Source organism: Triturus cristatus, chromosome 8 (genome assembly GCF_964204655.1).
Source record: "Triturus cristatus chromosome 8, aTriCri1.1, whole genome shotgun sequence".
NCBI lineage: Eukaryota > Metazoa > Chordata > Amphibia > Caudata > Salamandridae > Triturus > Triturus cristatus.
The window spans coordinates 753,548,390-753,569,542 of NC_140591.1; the positions used below are offsets into that span (position 1 = coordinate 753,548,390).

A 21,153-nucleotide genomic window follows, 5' to 3' on the forward strand; every position below is an offset into this window, starting at 1 on the left:
TTCGTTGTAAAATACCCTATTGACATGAGATACACTAACACACTTCACTTGCGTTGAAATCCAATATGGCCACCAAAAATACCTGTTAATACACCAGGGTAGCGTTTCACTCATCGCTCACGTAAGCGAATTCACACATTAGTCCGTTATTTATTACGAGTGCTCACAAACGCTGCTAACTACACCGATGCACGGAGAAGCAGACTCCCGTCAGCATGAATCTTAAGTAAGTGATCTTCTCACTGCTCTCGCCTAGCCACAAACACAACAGTTTAAGACTGGCGAGCATTTCTTGGGACTAAACAATATATATATATATATATATATATATATATATATATATATATATATACACTTTTTTACAGACTTTCGACCAACTTCTCACTTACTCCATAAATACGGCGTATGTAAGTTGCCGCCTTAATTAACTACATTGACCATAGCAATAATACCCACAACACTGCCTCACGGATATTTATACGGGAATCCATGTTCACTTGACCACGCGCACTTTGCAAAAAACGCTGATGACACCGCGTTATTCACCTTAAAAACCGGCATGATACTAATAACACTACTATATCGAGAACCCCATTACCGTCCCCAAAACACAGATCATTAACAACCCGATCCTCACTTTGATCACGTTGCCACAATGACGAGATCACTTCTGTCACTTTGATAACCTAACTATTTTTTCTTTAATATAAGATATTCACTCGCCTCCTCATTATATAATTGCATTCTAGATTTGTCCCTGACGAAGGGTTCATGTAACCCGAAATGCATTAGACAGGACATAAACGTCTGAAACTTATAAGATGTTTACAAAATTCGAAACTTTGAAGGAATAAAGGAATAAAGGAATAAATGAATACTTTGAAGTGCAATGAATAAAACTTCATGATCAAACAATATATATTGCCTGATTTAAATCTGTTTCAAAACTTGCATCTCCAAGCGGAGATCACTTGAGTGCCCAGGGGGACACATTCATTAACGATTGTGCTGCTGCTTTTCAACTTTCATAGATTCCCATGCTTGAATCATTCCCGGATGTTGAGATGGGAGTCCCCTGTATACATACAATAGCAATAGAAACCATTACAAAAAAATAAACTAGGCCTAGGCCCATTCTAGTTTTGTAACATATCCACCTCTTTTTGTAAAAGAGACCCAAAAAAATGAACAGCCAATCAGATTAGCCTCACCCTCTAGAACCTTCGTGAGAGAACCTCAGATTTTCGTTGCCGTTGTGTAACCATATAACTCAAGATGCTGAAGGTTTAACTTTCCCAGGGGAGGAGGGTGGGTTGCATGGGAATCTATGAAAGTTTACAATACTGGAAAACCAAAGTTACAGGTAAGTAACTTGTTTTCTTACTTCAGTACTGGAACTTTCATAGATTCTCATGCTTGAATCAGAGTAGCTAGCAGTTATGAGCAAATTTTTTTTAACTTTGATTCCCTATTTATCTATTATCGATTATTAAAAACAGAAAGCAATGAGACATCGATTGGTGTAAGCTAGAAACGAGAAGTAGCAAATTTACCAAGATCACAAAGTCAATGGTAAATAAACACATTTGTAAACATACGGAAAAAAGGAAGAAACAAGCAAATGAACTTCAAACATGTGCAAAGAGCTTAAATAGAAAGACGGAAGGAGGGTTGAAAGGGAAAAGCTCACCACTTAATGAAAGCGGTTCCTCAAGATTGCCTGACCCACTGCTGTGTCTCTCTCTATTGAAGACTCCAGGCAGTAATGTCTTGTAAATGTACGAGTACTGCTCCAAGTTGCTGCTCTGCAGATGTCCCGGAAAAGAACTCCGGCAAAGAGGGCTGCCGGAGAAGAAATCGCCCTCGTGTAGTGAGCACGGACCCGACCTTCAAGGGGCTTGCCCGCTGCTCCGTAACTATACTGGATAGCGCTAGTAATCCAACGAGCGATCCCCTGCTTGAAAAGGGGAAAACCCGTATGAGGGGCGCTGAAAGCCACAAAGAGCTGAGGTGACTTCCTGAAGTCCTTAGTACGTTGAAGATCGAACTTCAAGCACCGCTCAATGTCCAGTGAGTGCTTTCTCCGCTGCAGTAGTAGGTTGAGGCAAAAAAGCTTCGAGTATAACTAGCTTATTCAAATGAAAGTCCGAAGGCACTTTCGGTATGAACTTTGGGTTGGGACGGAGTATCTCTGTCCCCTTTTTAAATTGGAGAAAAGGTTCCTGAATGGCGAGTGCCTGTAATTCACCTACTCTCCTGGCTGATGTTAAGGCTAGAAGAAAAGCCACCTTCTAGGAGAGGAATTTCAAGTCCATCCTATGAATAGGCTCGAAGGGATGCTTCATGAGCTTGGTGAGAACCAAATTAAGGTGCCAAAGAGGCAGCGGAGGCTTGACTGGAGGGAAAACTCTAAAAAGGCCCTTGAGAAACTGTTTAATTATCCTTGCCGACCATAGGGAAGGACCAGACGATGTGTGTCTGAAGCGAGAGATGGCGGCAAGGTGAACTTTGATGGATGAGTGAACCAGCCCTGCTTTCGCTAAAGAAAGAATGTAAGGAAGAGCTTCATGCGGTGCAGAGGAAAGAGGGTGAATGCCCTCCTGCTGGCACCAATGGCAGAAACGCTTCCACTTCAGCCGGTAGGTCTGGTTAGTACTTGGAGCCTGAGCCTGAAAAAGTACTTCTCTACATTTTGCCGAAAGAGTCAAACCGAGAAATTCTCGGTGCTCAGGAGCCATGCTGATAACTGCAGGGATCGAGGATCCGGGTGCCAGACTTGGCCCTGGGACATTGTCAGCAGTGAAGGAATTGGCTGCAAAGGAAGTGGACGCTCCTGAGAGAGGAGATGCAGCTCTGTGAACCAAAATTCGCGGGGGCCACGCAGGAGCTATCAAAATCATCTTCAAGGCTCCGCCTTGAGCTTCCTGAGAAGTCTGGGGATCAGAGGTATGGGGGTAAAAGCGTAGACCAACGCGCCTGACCAGGCCATCGAAAGCTCATTCCCCAATGATCCCAGATGGTGAAGCCTGCTTGCGTAGAATCGGCATTTCTTGTTCTGCGGTGTAGCAAAGAGGTCTATGGGCGGCCTGCCCCATAGGTGACAAACTTTCTCCAGAGTGGACTGGTCCAGTTCCTATTCGTGGCTGACTGATTTCAGTCTGCTCAGCGTGTCAGCCGTCTCGTTGAGAACACCCGGAAGATGCTCCGCTTTTAGCGATATCCCATGCTGAATCGCCCATTCCCTGACTGTCTGAGCTTCCATTGACAAAAGACGAGACCTGGTACTGCCCTCCTTGTTTATGTAATGCTTGGCCATCTTATTGTCTGTCCGTACCAGGTCTGCAGACCGCTCTATCCGCGGGACGAAAGCCTGGAAGGCCAGGCGAATCGCATTGAGCTCCTGCAGATTGATATGAAGAAGACAATGTTGGGGTAGCCAATGGCTGCTTACGTGAAGGTCTTGCAAGACCGCTCCCCAGCCCTCCAGCGAGGCGTCTGAAGGAGAGGCCCTGAGAAATGTTTTCCTCGCTCGTCCACCATGATGCGGCGTCCCTCATGTACACGGTAATGAAGATCTTGTCCTCGAAGGACCCGTCCACTTGGCGCCATTGCAAGTCTAGCTCCTCCTGGAGAGGGCGCATCTGTAACCTGCAGTGAGGAATCAGAGGAATGCAGGAAGTAATGGACCCTAGGAGGGACTTGTAGAGGCAAACTTAAAGTGACTGTCTTCTTATAAGTAGACGGGCCATGACCATGGCCTTTCTTGTCTCTCCAGGGACGAAAAGGCTTTGTTGAGGGATGTGTCCAGAATGGCCCCCAGGAACCGGGCTGTTCTGGACGGGCACAGAGTTGACTTCCCTGTTGAGAGTAAGACCCAGATTGTCAAAGGTGTGTGCATGCCGCAACTGATTCCTTTGCAGAGCGCTTTGAAGGAGCCTTTAGCAACCAGTTGTCCAGGTACGGGAAAACCTGATACTGTTGCTTTCGCAGAAGAGCTGCCACAGGCGCTAGTACTTTTGTAATGATTCGCGGAGAAGATCTGAGTCCAAATGGTCGGACCTTGAACTGAAAGTGGCTCTTTGCTACTGTGAAGCGAAGGAACTTCCTGTGTGCTGGATGGATACGTACGTGAAAGTATGCGTCCTCTAGAGCCAATGTGGCCATGTAATCTCCTGAGTTAAGGAGTCGAAAAATGTCCTGCAAGGAAACCATTCTGAACAACTGTCTGATGAGATAGGTGTTGAGCTTCCTCAGATCTAGAATAGGGCGCTACTTCTCCAAAGTCTTCCGAACTAGGAAGAACCAGGAGTAGAAGCCCTCTCCCCATTGAGAGAGAGGAACCGGCTCTATCGCCCCTTTCAGGAGCATTTGATGGACTTCTAAAAGCAGAAGACGAAGATTTTTTGACTCGGTGGGGCTAGGGGGCTTGGGAGGCGGTGCATGGACAAACTCCAGAGTATGGCTGTATTGAATGATATTCAGAACCCAACGATCCAATGTTATTTGCTGCCAGTTGTGGACGTAATGTGAGATTTTCCCCCCACTGGTGTTACAGGAGGAGAAGGAACAGTAGTTGGAGCCAGCGAGCCGCTATTGACGCTTAGAGGAGTCCTTCCCCTGTCGTCCATGTCGTCCTCTAGAGAAAGAGGATGATTGACCCTGCCACTGGTTATATTGAGGGCCGTAGGATTGAGAGGCTGATGTATACGAAAGGGGACCTTGCGGTATTGCAGAGTCCCTAAGGATTTTGCGGTCTCCGTGTCTTTTTTAATATCCTGGAGCGCATCATCAATGTGCATAGAGCGCCTCTCCATCGAAGGGAAGATCCAAGATTTTGTTTTGGACCTCTGGACGAAACCATGTAGCTCGAAGCCAGCCTTGGCGAGTAAGGACAGCAGCTCCCGCTAGGGAGGGGAACGCAGTTGGTGCAATGTCAATTGCACAGTCAATGACCTCTGAATAGGTTCTCTCTCCCTCCTGAAGAATCTTTTTTGCCTCCACTTTTGCATCTTCCGGCAATTGATCCAAATATGGGGAAAGGTCACACCACATCTGACAATCATAGCGACCAAGTATTGCTAAGGCGTTTGCCGCCCAGACCATCAGGCTGAACATTGAGGAAAACCTCTTTCCGGCGTTATCCAGGCATCTGCCCTCTTTATCTGGAGGTGTCGTGAGGGAAGCTGAAGGATTTTTGGACTTACTTTGGGCTGCCTGGGAGATGACAGAGTCCGGTTTAGGCTGACTGACCAGGCAAGCCGAGCTATCCTCAGGGGCTTAATATTTCTTTTCAAGGCGAGGCAGTACTGGAAGCACCATGGCTGGATTTCTCATCCCCTTTAGACCCTCGTCCCAGACATGACCAACTATAGGGATGGTCCGAACTGATTTTTTTGTAAGGCTCTTTGAAGTCATATAAGAAACATTCGGACTGCACCGTAGGCATGGGCAGTTCGAACCTCTTAGCAGCCCTTTACATCAAATTATGGAAACCCCCTATGTCACCAGGGGGAGAATCCACTGGAGCTACTGAAGGCGAAGCTGGATCAGGAATGATATAGTCATTCCACTCCGTGTCTGGGTCTGGAAGAGTGACGTTGTCCTGGTCCTCATCAGAGGTATCATCGTGGATGAGAGGGATGATTGGCGGTTGATCTGGAGCCACAGGCAGTTGTGGTGGAGGTGGCAATTGAGGGGTAGAAGGTAGTGCAGGTGGAACAGCTGTAACTGGTACCCCAACCGGATCCGGATATTGTGTTGGGAATCTCCGTCTATAGTCCGAAAGCATAAATTGCAAGTCTGTTAGTAGGGAGGAAGGCATCGAGACCATCTGTGGCTGGTAGACCTCCTGATAACCCAAGGCAGGATCATACTGCTGCTGCTCCATGTATTCTTTCTCAGAGTCCGTGTCCTGGCACTTAACATGCAACTGAGACGGGCTATTCGCATACCCATATGGCCCATCATCCTCCTCAGATCCCTCCTCTTCAAGGAGGAGTGCAGGTGGTAGAGGTGTTACTCTCCTGGGGGAAGTCATCTCAGGGGTAATGTGGCGCTTCCTAATAGTTATTGCAATTTTTTCCCTCTTCAGGGTCGTCGACTGGGTATGTGAGGGTCGTCGAAGAAGACATGAACGCCATCGACGGTAACGCCATCGATCGTCGTCGCCACCGTGGCGGATGCTGCCGTCGTAGTTATAGACATGGTTGCCGTCGTCACCACTGCAGTCATCATCCTTGTCGAAGTCGTCAACGCCATCGTCGGTGCCGTTGAGGCCGAACCCTGCAGCGTAGGTGAAGGAGACGAGGAAATCCCAGTCGACGAGCCCGGAGTCGGATTTGAAGAAGACGAGGATTTTGACTGTACCTCTGAAGTCTTCGTTGACAGAGTCATTGACAGCGTCGTCGACGGATGAATTTTCTTCCCAGGTTTGTCCTCTGAAGGAACAGATGAGGGCTTTTTGTAGGCTTTTGGACCTGCCGGAGGAGAAGATGGAGGAACTGAGCTGGACTTCCTCTCAGATGCCACTCCTGCTGATAGTCGGTGAGGAGATTTGCTAGGATTGCGCCCCTCAGACCTATGAGTGGTCTCTTTCAAGGCTTTACTTGGACGGTCTTTAGAAGGTTAAGCAGAAGACGTACCCCTTTTCACAGACCTCCTAGAAGATGAAGCGGATGAGGCCTCATCACTAACACTGAAGACTGGCTTCTTCCTTGACTTAAGCTTCTGGAGCCAGGTCAGGAGACGCCCATCACGGTCTCGCAAAGTTTTTGTTGAGAAAGTCTGGCATATCTTAGTCTGTTACCTTATGGTCTGGGTACAGACAGTAAATGCAATCCTTGTGCTTGTCCTCCACATAAAGTCTATTCTTAGAGCAGGTTGCACACAGTTTAAAGAGGGCTTTCTTCTCCTTGTCAGACATGCTGGCACGTAGTCTTAGCAGTTCTTGAAGAAAAACAGGTGAAAACTGTAGGAATAAGGTTGACAGGAAAAAAATGAGCAGAGCTCAGTGGAGACTCCCTTGCACAACGTGCGGTAGAAAATCTGAGGGTCTGAGGTTCTCTCTGGAAGGTTCTAGAGGGTGAGGCTAATCTGATTGGTTGTTCATTTTATTTGGTCTCTTTTACAAAACGAGGTGGATATGTTGCAAAACTAGAATGGGCCTAGGCCTGGTTTCTTTGTTTTGCAATGGGTTCTATTGCTATTTTATGTATACCAGGGACTCCCATCTCAACGACGGGGAATGATTCAAGCATTGGAATCTATGAAAGTTCCAATACTGGAGTAACTTTATATAAACTTTATGGGGATGCCATCCTCCTTTAAGAAACCAAGATCGACTCCTCGCACATCACTTCTCTCAGAAATCACCAGTTTTCTGATATAGCATGTTCTGCTGCAGTTGGGACAAAAAACTGTGTCTTGACTTTGATCACTAGGAAGTAAAATATAAGTATGGTGTCTCTTTTTGTCAAACAAAGGAGGTGGATCATATCTAAACTCTCTGAAAACAAGTGTGTTTGTTGTGGTCAATGTCTATGCACTGACAGCGGATGGCCCATCCTTCTATAAGTTGTTTGCCCAGCTCAAAATGATCCCACAGTCCTCCACTACTATCTATTCAGGAGATTTTAATTTGCCAGTGTACCCTATGCTAGCCAGAAACTAACAATTCTCATTCCGCCCAAACAAAAGCCATGAAGCTCTTAAAAACCTATGCTCTAGATTCAATCTGATTGATGCATGGAGAACTCAAAATCCAGATGTAAGGGACTATGTTTTTTACTCATTCCCACACAAGTCATATTACCATATTGACTATCTTGGTCCACTCCATTAGAAAGGTTGACCACACAACAATTGAACCAAGAGTGATAGCAGACCATTTCTGCATAACTGTGTCCATCACTGACCTCTCTCCAGACTCAAAGCAGGTACAATGGATATTTAATGATGAGATACTTAAAAAACAAAATAATGTATAAATTATTCAGTTCAACTCAGAACTTCCTCAAAGATAACAAAGTAAGTGAATCCTCGGATACCACTATATGAGAAGCCCTTAAAGCTACAATAAGAGGGGTGAGAATCAAAATTAGATCAAACATTAGCAAAGATGCGAATTGCGAACTCTTAAGATTGGAGAGACAAATCATTGACCTAGAAAAGCGATTCATTTTGTCTAAAGCTATTGGCATACTAAATGAGATTTTCAAGAAAACATATGAATACAATAACATTAGAAGTACAAGAGTAGGTATATGCGCCAATAAACAAAAAAGAATCAGACTTTGTGAAGCTAACAACCTTAGCCTCATATCTGAAACATAGATTACAAAGATTCAATAAACGGCATTAAAGATGACAAAGAAGTTGTCCGGACTAACCCTAATAAAATCGCATAGGTCTTGAAAGATTTTTTATCAAAACATATATAAAAACAACACTTCCCTGGATCATTAGAAATGTGTAGCATATCTGGAGAAGGCCAATTTACCCAAATTACAGAGGAGGATATAGTTCAGATTAAAGGACCATTAACAGATTAAGAAGTAGCCAGTGCTGTCAAAAAACTCAAAACGGGCAAGGCCCCTGGCCTGGACGGTTATACTGCACAATTCTTTAAAGCCTTTAGTAAACCGCTTTACCCACTTTGCCAGCTCAGTACAAGTCACAGTTACTCCTTCGGAGTCCATCATTACTGTGATTCCCCAAGCAGGGGAAGAGCCCATGCTCCCAGAAAATTACAGACCAGTCTCATTAATTAATCTGGACTGCAAAATCTACGCCATGATACACTCAGCTAGACTCCAAAAATGCAATTCTAAACCCATTCATCCCTCACAGGTAGGATTACTGAAGAACAGGTTATTCAGCAATAACACTCATATACTCTGCCACGCACTAGAAAAGGCAAAACTCTCAGTCTCCCAACGGTTGCAGTACCGCTCGACGCAGAAAAAAATGCCTGACAAAGTTGATTTGCACTATTTAAAAATTGGTCCTGGAGAAGTTCAACCTGGTTGAGTTCTTCATTCGAATTATGTCATTGTACCACAACCCAACCGATAGGGTTAGAGTGGTGCCATAACAATAGCTGCATATTCAGAAGATATCTTAATTACCACCGAAGACGCCCCCTCTTCTAGTTCTGGATTAATAACATTGTTTCAAGAATTTACTGGCATCTCAGGCAATACATAAAAAAGGGACAAATCTGAGGTTAGGTTTTTCTATTATATAGGAAAAAAAGATATCCTTGGCGACTCAGGCCTCGCTTGCCCACCAGGTTGTGTCAAATATTTAGGAGTAGAATTCTTCAATGACCTCATCAGAACCTTAGAGTATAATGAAGATTTGTTAAAAGATTAATAACCTCTTTAACGGATGGTCACCTAAGTTTCTATCATGGTGTGGTAGGGCAGAGTCTATAAAAATTATGCTTAATCCCCTGGTCCATTACCTAATTAGTAAGCTCTCTATGTCTCTTTCAGAAGACTTCCTGTCTAAAATCGATAATACTTTTCATAAATTGTTATGGCTGGGCAAAAAAATTAGAATATCTCTCAAACTTAGACTCTTTAAGAAAAATAGTGGTATAGTGCTCCCTAACTTTAGAAACTACCAAACTGCATACTAACTGGTTTCTTGAAGAGGCAGACTATACCTGTCTGGGTAAATGTAGAAAAATCAATCCTAAACAACTGACCTATTAGTGCATACCTTTCAATGCACAATTTTCATCATCTGCACTCCAAATATATTATGGATATCACCAAAAGGGCTATTCTCAAAAAATAAAGATTCATAATTCTAATTTGTCAACCATTTGGCTCAATCCTAAAATTAAACTCAACGGTCAACCCGTACTGTGGCCCAAATGGTCAAAAAAAGGAATAAACATGATATCGTTGACGGCAACCTCCCACTCCTCTTTTCCACTTTACAGTTTTGTTTCAAGCTAGACAACCTGGATTTTTATATATTTTTTAGATTGAGTGCAGATATCGAAATATCCAACACTAAAAATAACCCCTCACTCCCAGCTCTCATAAAAAAACTATACAAGGTGGGACATGTTGTATCCAAAGTATATAAGTTAGTCCTGCCTAAATCCCTCAGAGGTAAAATTCGTAACGATTTGAAATGGGAAGCAGAACCAGCTAAAGCAACATAATATTTGAATGGGTAAGTATTTACAGATCCATCTTTTCAAATAAGCGATCACCGGTGCTATCTCAAACCAAATACATGATCATTCATAGATGTTACTGGATGCCAGAAAGACTCCACAAACTTAACCTCACACAAGATCCCAAATACAGGCACTTTAATATTTACTGCCCCAACCTCCAGAATTTCTGGGATAACACATTTGCATTTATCAAAATCACCTTCGGTATTACTCCCACATGCAAATTCTTATATATACTCCTTGGACAGCTAGACCCTCAAATAAAGAACAAGGACAGATGAAGCTCCTCTAGACCTAATTCTAACCCTTGCTTGTAAACTGATTCTCACCAACAGGAAGAAATTCAACATAGTTTCTTGCCATATGTGGCATGAATGGCTCACATTTCTGAGAGGGACAGATAACATCTCCCTACAATGCTCTCCGTGGCGTCCATTTCACAAACCATGTAGGACTCGCTTGATGCTGAACCTCATCAGCTCTCTTACCTCTCATTATGTCTGACTTATATTTCCCTAGACAAATGTGTTCTTGGTTTCTCCACACTTATGACTTCCAGTATCCAAACTAATTGAATTGTTTATCTGATCTTTATCCACTCGCTTATGGTAATGGCCTCGCTGACTACTTCAAGTGTTGACTGTTTGTTCCACTGTCCATACAAAACAACCTGAAGATGGTTTCTTAAGCACATTCAATGGATCTTATCTAATGTTCATTTAGCCTCTCTCTTACGGTACCGTCTTAATGTACCAGCTCTTATATATTCTGTCTGCCACCTGAAATATGTGATAATATTAATGTGAATGCTATGCACAGTATGTACCCTGCCCATCTTCTCTTCTTCACCTATTTCTACTGTGCTCCTCAAAATCAGCTGTTAAAATGATATGCCATTAGTGTCAAGCTCTTTCTAGTTATTATTTAATTGCATTCATGAAGTGTCCCTATGTTTGTATTATACATATAAAAATCAATAAAGACTATTTTAATTTTATTTATTTTTAAACGTGTTTTAATCCCTAATTGGCCTAATCCACTGCCCATCTTGTAGTATTTCCTCGCTGTCTTTTATTAAAATGTGATAAATGAAGGGGAGTGGCCTGTGCTAGACTTCAAATGCCCGTGCAGTGTAAACCACTTTCTGATGCAAACAGCCAATCACAGGCTTTGATTCGTATTTTGATTACTTCCACCTTTTTAACTGGCTAGCTGTATCGGAGTAAAACTGATGCACGTTTATCCCTCAGCGGTGTATGAATGGAGATGTTGGTACACTTCCCAAGAATGGGCTGTTATAATCTCCTTTTCACCCAGTTTACCAAGCAAATTGCTAATTTAACGGCTAAAGAAGTGGCTAGATTAAGAGAGCATCTACTGAGTCCTTTTGTCTATGCAATTGATCCATTTTACCTGTGCAGTTTAGCATATTTAGCAAGCTATGGTCATAGTTATGGTTGTAAATATGAGACCACATGTCTAATTTTGTTGTTGCTCAAACCTTAAATTGACAATTTTGTGTTTCAGGTGCTACAAAATATTTTGGAAACTGAAAATGAATATTTCAAAGAAATCCAGACAATGCTTTCAAGTTACTTGCGGCCTCTGCAAGTCAGTGAAAAGTAAGTTTGAATTATTCTGCCCTGTTTTTTGTTTCAATGACAGGCTGGTGCAAAGAGCTCAGTAAACGTTCAGCAATTCATTTTGCTTGCAGTTGTATAGTATGCACATAGTATTTTTTATTGTGCAAAGATAGATAGAAGGCAGTGCTATGAAGGGTCAAGGGTAAAGATGCAGTCAGTGAGTGATTTCGGGGTTAGCTGGGTTGTAAGAGCAGGAATGGACTGTTGCTGCTGACGCAAATTCGAGAACCGTCATTGTGTGCTATATTTTAGTGCGAAATACATCCTTGTGTCAATTTGGTGGCGCAAGGATGTATTTAAGCAATGTCACTGCGAACAGCTGCTTGCGTTTTATTGTGTTGTGCGTTTTCTGTAACTTTTTACAGTGAATTACTGCTGTTCACGGATAGTGAGTAATTGCGCAAAGTGGTGTAATGCTGTCATTTTGTGAATTTCGAGTTACAATTGTAATGCAGAATTTCCTAAAATTATACAGATTACATTGGCATAATTTGAATTTAGCCCAGGCCTAGATTTAACTAATTTATCAGATGTATTTGACTTTCTTCCCTCATTCGCTCCATGAGAGCAACCCAAGTAATTTGTGTGTGTTTTCTTTTTTCTTTTATTCCAGGTTGAATATCACAAACACATCCTACTTGGTTGGAAATTTAGAGGAGATCTGTTCCTTCCAGCAGATGCTTGTTCAGTCCTTAGAAGATTGCACAAAGTAAGTTTGAACAAACATTTGCATTACTTTAGTCCACAGTACTCCAAGATAGTTTGCAAAAATCTTCTCGTGCCAAATGGGTGTTTTCTTTTTATTTGCATAAGCTGCTTCTTTCACTTGTCAGGTCAGGGAAGTGGAAATGGACCTTGCTCTCAATGCGAAATCAGTTTCTCAGTTGAACAGCAATGTTAAGTTTATACTGACAATTGTTATTGTGCTTCTGGCATTTTTTATAATTTTACTTTGTATGTAACTTGTACACTGTCGTAAAAGCACCACAGTTTTTAAATGGAAAAGGTGCTCAGGCAAATTATTTAATTGTTTTATCTGTACAACACAGGAGGTCGCACCATCCTTACTCATTGTCTAGTTCTGAATTATATTATATTATATTCCACCCACCATTATTTTAGGTGACAAAATTGCATATATCTATCCTGCTACTAGCATTTCTTGCTCCAAATCTTAATTGGTTTTTCTGTCACAGAAGAAGTGCCAGCCCCTATGGCCATACCCTTGCAGGTAACCTTTATTGCACAGTAAAGCAACCATTATTGGGAAAGCTGTTGGAGATGGATGTGGTCTGGCCAATTCACATTCTTCTACGGGCCATGACTTTCTAGACCCGAATGAATCAAGAGTGAGGCCACAGCATGTTACTGCTTAGATAGCCTCTTTGGACGCCACTGATGAAGGATATTTGGCGCAGAGTATATTATGTGCAAAGGGGGATTTATGGTATAGTGTGTTTCAGGTACCCTACCATGTCAATGCACTAGTTTCGGACATGTGCATTGGCACAATCCCCCGGCCTCTCTCTCTGGCACCGAAGGGGCGCGTGCACGTATGGATAAGACGTTGGACATAAACAATAGCGACATATGTTGCAGAAAATGTGTTTAGTACCTTGTTGAGGCAGAGGGAAACGGTGATGCCAGGTTAAGTCAGTAGGTGAAGTGGGCGTTGGTATGGAAGATGCTCTTTGGTACCACAGTTGGCACATGGACTGCACAAGTGCGCATCTGAGCGGAGACATGTGAAATTTCTTTATGAATTTGATACAGACAAATAAGAAACGTCACGTTCACCCCGACTTTAACTACTCAGAGGGATTATGAGAAAAGCTTAATGCTGGGCTTTATTTCATGGCTGCAAATTTGAGGAGGTGTGCCTGCAAATGCAAGTTGCCCGGGAGCTTGCATTGAGGGCAACACCTGGTGGAAATTCCAGTTAGCACAACGTTTCTGCTGAATGCACACATCAGATATGTTGTGCAACGAGCAGAACAAGAAAGTTATTACTTTAGAAATAATACAACGAGACAGATGCCCAAACATAGCACTGGAAACAAGTTCCTCCAGGAAAACAGACACATTACTGAAAAAAAATGTTACTCATGTACTGTATAATACGCCACACCCCATGTGACTGACACCCCTGCGCCAACCCCACAAGAACTGCGACCTCAGTCAAATCCCTGAGCAGAAAGCATCTAAAGTTTGGAGTGTCACTCTACTCTCAAACTGCATCAGACGAATGAGGAAAGTAATGCCGAGGGTTTAAGTACTGCTGCGGAAACCTGTGCACAACTGGCACACTACAACACACCTATAACACTGGCTCAGCATTTATTCTTTCAATTGTAGATGGAAATTTACGTACACTATATAAGCCTACCTTAAAACCAGAACATCTATAGGCGTATTCAGTACATCTAACAATTAAAGCATTATATAAAGTGTACACACACTCCACACTTCTTATGTTCTTTCAAATACACATTAAACCAGTCTTCTTTTGATGTGTCTAGGTGGATGAAATACCTATAAACAGACAGTTCATTCGAACAGTACTGTCGATTTTTCAGTCAGGAATTTCTGATGAGACACTGGCATGGTCTTGATGAAGACTAACACAAGAAGCCAAGTCGGTGAACGCAAAGCCTGGTCAGCATACCAGATTAAATTACTTTGCGTTAATGACCAACTTAGAACTACAAGGAAGGGTCCTTATGTGGGATGGCTGCGATGTTTGCAAGTGCTTGCTTCAGCCTTGCCTGCCCGGAGTACTTGCAATAGGTCACAAAAGCACGGTTCCATTCCGATAGTGTGATCATGTTCATCCACCATGTCCTTGTCAGCAAGCAGTCTTCGCAACTCATTTTACTAAGAGCTGGATTTATTCAAATTGAAAATTGCTCTCTATGCATTGGGGGGGGGGGGGGGTAGAAAACAAGCAAGTACCCCTCTATAAATGCTTCCTTAAACTGTACACTCATTATCGTTATGTAAACTGCTGCCAGTGTTATAACCAGCACTTTATCCAATAATGGGTAGTAGTAGCCCAGACACTGAAAAGCAGGTCCAACTCATACTTTCATACTGGTTCATGCTACAGAAAAAATGCTGACCGTTTCATTGAAAAGTGTGTGAATTCAGGACATATGGCCCAAGAGGGCACTTTACGTTGTGTAACATAAGAGAAAACGTATGCCACTTAAAACGCTTTTCTGATATTAACTTTCAAACGCTGACATACAAAAATAGCTCATTGCTTATTGTATCGATCTTGACTTTATGGGTACTTCTGACAGGTATGCAACCTGAAACAAGTGAGCGTCAACTTGGTCTTGTAACAGAGGCATCCCTGAACAACTATATTGCCCAAGTGGCAAGTTTACGTGACACAAATCGTTTAAGGGGAACTTCTGTCATTAGCGACGTCGGGGGTGGGCACTTGTTTCCCTTTCAGTGACGAGTGAAGCAAGCCAAAAGCTGACAGTTCCCATGCCACCACCCCAATGCTGCTGGAGACCGGATGGGGTGTGGCAGTAACACAATGTAACAATTTAAATTTAAAAAGCAGACACATTGAGAAAGTTCTGCCTCGCAAGTATAGCATCACGCAGCAAAGAGCACCGCCGCCTATAAAGCCCAGTTGCAGAGCGTGACGTCTATCTTAGAGCTTGACGTTGAGGCTCACCTCACAGCCCTCTAGGTTCTCTACGGACATCTTCTGCCAGGGATCAGCAAGCTGTGCCAGCGGCATCTTCTAAACCAAACAGGATGAACACAATCTCCGGGAATGGAGCTACGCGCAGGGTTTCTTCCTCCCGACCGGCCGAGCCCCTCCTGTGCGAGACGCTCCTGCGAAGAAAGAAGGAACTGAGAAAACAAGCGCTGGCCATTGTGGGTAGGCAGGGGGCCATCTGTTTTCACTCAGCCATGTTTATATTTGCATCGCGCTTTTACTTTCACTTCAAGTGAAAGCGCGATGCAAAAATAAACACGCGGCTGAGTGAAAACAGATGGCCCCGACAAAGATAAGAAAATACTTTGCGACAGCCGCAAAGCAGACGAGACAGTCCGGATGGGCCGGACAAAAAGGCAAAAGGGCGGAAAGAAAAATACCTCATTTCCAATGGCAGGCCACCGTTAAGCATAAACGGTGACGCCAGCCAATGGAAATGAGAGGCGGGGCTTCAAGTCCCCTTCTGAAATCTGCTCGCTTACAATATCTCTCGCCCAGCGAGCAGCGCTTTGCGCTGCATCGCCAGGCGAGACCTAAAAATGAGGGGGACCTGCACCGTGCTCCACTAGGTCTTTGAGAGTATCCTGACCCCACCCTACCGTCTTGGATGGCTTTAGATTAGACTTTCACAAGCATCCTACTCGTCGGGGTATGCTGCTTGTATCTGACTTCTTTTGAGCAGAAGGAAACGTTTACACTGTGTCTTTCTTTTGTGCAGTTAGAGGAAATGCAAACTTTCCACCCTGACCAATTTGTATTAGAAAGCATTGGTTATACCTCCCACAGTATGCACCTTCACGCTCTTACGGATGCAAAAGTAGTCGCAGCTCCCCATCTCTCTGCAGCAAGGAAAAACCTCTTCTATCATCCTTATATACAGAGGAATGCTCTTTATTCCATGCCTTGCGATAGTACGTATTACAGGGAGTAGGTTGTTCTGTGAATTCTTGGCTTGAATTATTACCTGTGCGTATTCTCTGTATTGAGGGATTTAATAATACTCTATCGAATCTCTTCAGAAAGCACAAAAGCCTGTGCCAGGCTGCCTACATTTTTTAAAAATAGTCCTGAAAAAAATGCTGTACGAGCCAGACTTTGGCCTCTGGTAGGTTTTAGAAATGCATTTTAAAAGCTTGCTGTTGATTCACAAGTGTATTTTCAGGACAGCTGTCATCAGCCTCCAGCAGAAAAGTGACCTGTTCTGTTCAAAGAATTGACGATCGGGGCATTCAAATTCTGGTCCAGCCATTCTATTGCTTTTTATTTTTTTGCACACGATGACTGCACTTCTCTTAATTAACCCCATCCTTCGAAAGTATCTCCACCTTGCAAGCCTGTACTAAAACAAAGGTTCAGGCGCTGACTCGCCAACTCTCTTCCCCATCCCTTTCCGGCAGTAGTCTCATTGAGGCAGTCCAGTGCCTTGGAATCCCTCTTCTACACTATATCATTTCTGTCACTCACTTTGAGGTAATGTGCACATACCTGTTTGTGCCCCAGGCATGTATGGCTGAGTTCACTTCTTTAGTTACTCATACTTTGATATATTCAAGGTTGTTATAAATCAGATGTGAAAAAATGCCCTGAAATGGTCCGTTTGCACCAATAAACTGAGAGTAACTAATTTGGTGCTGTTTAGGTGTCATTGATAACTTACTAATGTTCGTGTAGCCTAATTTAAAAACATTCATTTGCATCAGCTGTGAATAAATGATCCTAGCTCCCTTTCTGCTAAATACCTTAAAATGATTAATAAGGGCTATTATCCTGCTTTCTCAGCTGGCAATACTTCGAGGCTGAACCTAACAGATAGCTGAGCTGTCTTGTTACAAAAAACACTGTGGGCTTACCAAGAACATACAGGGACTTGGAGCCTGTCCATTGCTTACCATTGGTTGAACTGCCTGTCGCTGATTGGCTTCTTATTCGTGTCCAAGTTTATTAGCCTTGTGTTTTGTCCCTCCAATGAAATTAAGCCTCTTTGAAATCTTTTTTGATTGGCTGGCTTCAGTGCTTTAGTTTTTTGCTTTTCAAGCACTTCTATTTTCTTTTGGGTTAATCACTCCACAAGAGTGCATGTATTTTCCAGATTCTTGTGTAATCTTCTCCCTCTGCTCTTGTGTTGCTCTCTGTCCCCCATGTATTTTCCCTCCCCTTCCATGTTCTGTTCACTCTCGTGTACACCCGTGTTGCGTTCTCAACCATTTGCTTCTCTCCCACTTAACATTGCTTCGCTGTTTTATGATCCCCTCCCTCCATCTTGCTTCTGCCTTTGTGTTGTCTCCCCACCTGTACCATCCTTCTTTGACATTGTTGCTTCAATTCCCCATACCCCTGCTTTGCTTCCCCACCTGTACCTTCCATATTGCTCCCTCATCTGTACCCTCCGTATTGCTTCCCCACTTGCACTTAAAAATAAGCTTTCCCATACTTTCTTACCAGGTTATTTGCTGATGCAACTCAGACCTGCAAATAAAAAGCAAAAAAATGGATGTGATTTTGTAGGCGCATGCATGCGTGATAGGTGTGTCTACAAAATTAAACGACCGGCTGTGCCAATGGCTTATTTTTGTTATTATTGAGCCATGCTGTACAGCATGGCTAAAATCCATTTAGAAAGTCTCAAAGGTAAGAAGACATATTGCCTTTACTAGTGCTCGTTTCCCCCTCCCCCCCATTAAAATCTTCAGGAGATGCTCCTATTACTCTGCTTTCTTTTTATGTTTAAATGTGTTTATTAGCATTTTTGATATCGGAAAACAGTACAAAGGCATAGGCAATAAGTTGCAAAATTGTATACAATTCACATACGTTCTTGTAGCAAGGAAAACATATTGCCGTAGTTGTAAGTTATGCAAAATGAACAATTTCGCATTATTGAAAACTCAACAGTTTGCTAGAAACCAATAACTTTAACTCCCCCCCCCCCCCTTCTGATATTCCAAAGTCTTGTCTGTCGAGTCCCTGTCTCGTAGCGTTAGCGCCACCCATTAAGCAGTTGAGGATGGTTGTTGGTCTGTCCCTAGGTCTGAGAGCCGCAACACTCTCAGATATTTAGGCGGTTTTAGGAATGGGCTCCATACTTTCTGAAAAGACACAGCAGAGTTGTTCAATGTGGCCGAAATGCGTTCCATCCCTACATTATTCCATGGCCTGTGGAGCCATCCTACATATGTAGGGGGCTGGATGACCCCCAGTGTGTCAATATATTCTGCAAAGCTGCCCTCAATGCTAGCCCCATCTGACGTCCTCTCATGCTTTTAAGTGGAAACGTGATTGGGTTGGGGAGACCCAAAATTACATATACCGGGAGCCTCAGAATCTCTGTATCAAATAGCTCACCTACATCATCCAGGATTTTAGTCCAATAGTTAGTCAACAATGGGCATTCCCACAGTATGTGTAGCAGTGTTCCACCATTGTCACAGCCTCTCCAGCAGGTGAGGCTCCTGTGTGGGTTGCCTCTGTGGAGGCGCGCCGGTGTAAGGTACCAGTAAGTAGCTGTTTTCATAGCTGTTTCAATACTGGCCACGTTCCAGGCTATGTGTTTTGCTCTGTAGTAGATCCCTTCCCAGTCTTTCTGTGTGAGGTCACCTCCCAGTTTTCTCCCCCACCTCTTTAGGCTCGCTGTAGCTTGTGAATGTGGGCCGATTCTGATCATGTCATACATATCGGAGATCAACCCTTTATCAGTGAGTTTAGTGATTAACCATTTTTTGTATTTGGTCAGTCGACGACCCCCTTGCTCTCTCATCCCCTTTTGAAGGACCCAGTGTCTCAGTTGCAAGTATTGCAGTCTCACAGACTCGGGGATCCCATACACTAGTTCTTTTGAGGGAACGGGAGTACTCCTGATAGGTCAAATAGATGACCCACCGATCGACATGAAGTACCCCCCCACGCCCCAAATGCTTTGTCTGACATTCCCAGAGCGAACTCGCTGTTTCCGAACAGGGTTTTTAGAGGAGACGGAAATGTTGTAAGTTTCTTGGTTGTCGCCACCCCATCCCAGACTTTCATCATTGACTTGGTGATCGGCGAGCCCAGTTGACCACGTGGGTGCTATGAATTTTTCAGGAAAGGGACTTTCCACAGTGGGATACCTGCCAATGTTCTGTCTTGAAAAAAGCCAACTTTTTTTCGGACTCTGGCCTCGCCCATTCCACCAAGTATCTCACTTGGGTCGCTTTGTAATAGCTGAGGAGGTCTGCTATTCTCAGGCCTCCGTTTTCTGGGCGCATATACCCTATGGCCTTACATATTCGTGGTCGTGCCCCTGCCCACACAAATTGATTGCTGTTGCGTTGTAGTGAGATAATCACTCCCTCAGGGGGCAGTGCTGGTAAGGTTTGAAAAAAGTACAATGCCTTCGGTAACGGGCACATTTTGACCGCAGCTACTCGCCCTAATAGGGAAAGATGTTTACTCCAGGTGCCCAGATCTTTTTCTGCCTACCGTGCTAGCTTAGCGTAGTTCAGCCGAACCGTTCGGTGGACTGTGGCCGCTAATTCCAACCCTAGGTAGGGAATAGTGTCCACCACCTTTATGCCAGTCTTCCATGGGGTCCAGTGTGGGTAACGCCGGGTTTAAATTTAAGATCAAGGATTTACCCACATTAACCCGGAAACCCAAAACCCGCCCAAACGTTTCTAACTCCTCTAAAAAGGTGGGAAGGGAGATCTTTGGTTCCGTCAGTGCCGCTGGCACATTGTCTGCGTAAAGGCTAATGGGATGTGTTTCTCCCCCAAGTGGAATCCCTTTAATTCTAGGGTTATCCCTAACCCTCTGTGCCAGAGGCTCTATTTATAGAGCAAACAGTAACAGAGACAACTGGCATCCCTGCCTGGTTCCTCTTTGAATTGCAAAGGGATGCCGTTGACTCTAATGAAAGCTGTAGGTCTGTCGTAACAGCAGCGTACCCACTCCCGGAATTTCTCCCCCAAACTGAATCTCGCCATCGTGTGTCCCAGGAATCCCCTGTTCACCCGGTCAAGTGCTTTTTCGGCATCAACCGCCAACAAAAGCGCATCCATTTGTGTTTGGTGGGCCTTGTCTATGAGGTGGAATCTACTCTTTGTATTATCGACGCATTGTCTGGATTGAATGAATCCTGCTTGATCGGTTTCTATCAGATTTGGCATATGGGGGCTTAAGCGAGATGCAAGTATGCCCGTAAAGATTTTAAAGTCTACATTAAGTAGAGATATCGAGCAGTACGAGCCGCATTGCTGCTTATCTTTCCCTGGCTTGGGCAGGACCACTATTGCTGCCTCCAGCATCGTGACGGGGGTCGGGTTGGTACTCCCAAGGGAATTAAACAGCCTTGGTAAAATTGGGGCTAAGATGGGGCAGACATTTTTGTAGAAAATGGGAGGGAACCCATCCGGGCCTGGGGACTTGAGCACCTTGAGGCGCAAGATCGCTGTGACAACTTCCTCTATGCGGATGGGGCGTCTAATGTTGCTGCCTGATCTGGAGTCAGTATGGACATGTTAACGGATTGTAAGTAGACTGTGGTATGCGTCCTTTTTAAATGTAGGGTTAACAAAGATTTTTTGATTTTACTGAATTCATTG

General features: G+C 43.9%; 1 protein-coding gene across 4 annotated transcripts in view; it reads left to right on the top strand.

The window, feature by feature from the left end:
• ARHGEF7 (Rho guanine nucleotide exchange factor 7) overlaps positions 1 to 21,153 on the top strand; it is a 908,392-nt gene that overhangs the window by 379,931 nt on the left and 507,308 nt on the right. For all 4 annotated transcript variants that reach the window (XM_085622182.1, XM_085622181.1, XM_085622184.1 and 1 more), the window contains 2 exons: positions 11,723 to 11,817; positions 12,452 to 12,547. In XM_085622182.1, coding sequence (XP_085478308.1) covers positions 11,723 to 11,817; positions 12,452 to 12,547 — 191 coding nt within the window. The remainder of the gene's footprint in view (positions 1 to 11,722; positions 11,818 to 12,451; positions 12,548 to 21,153) is intronic.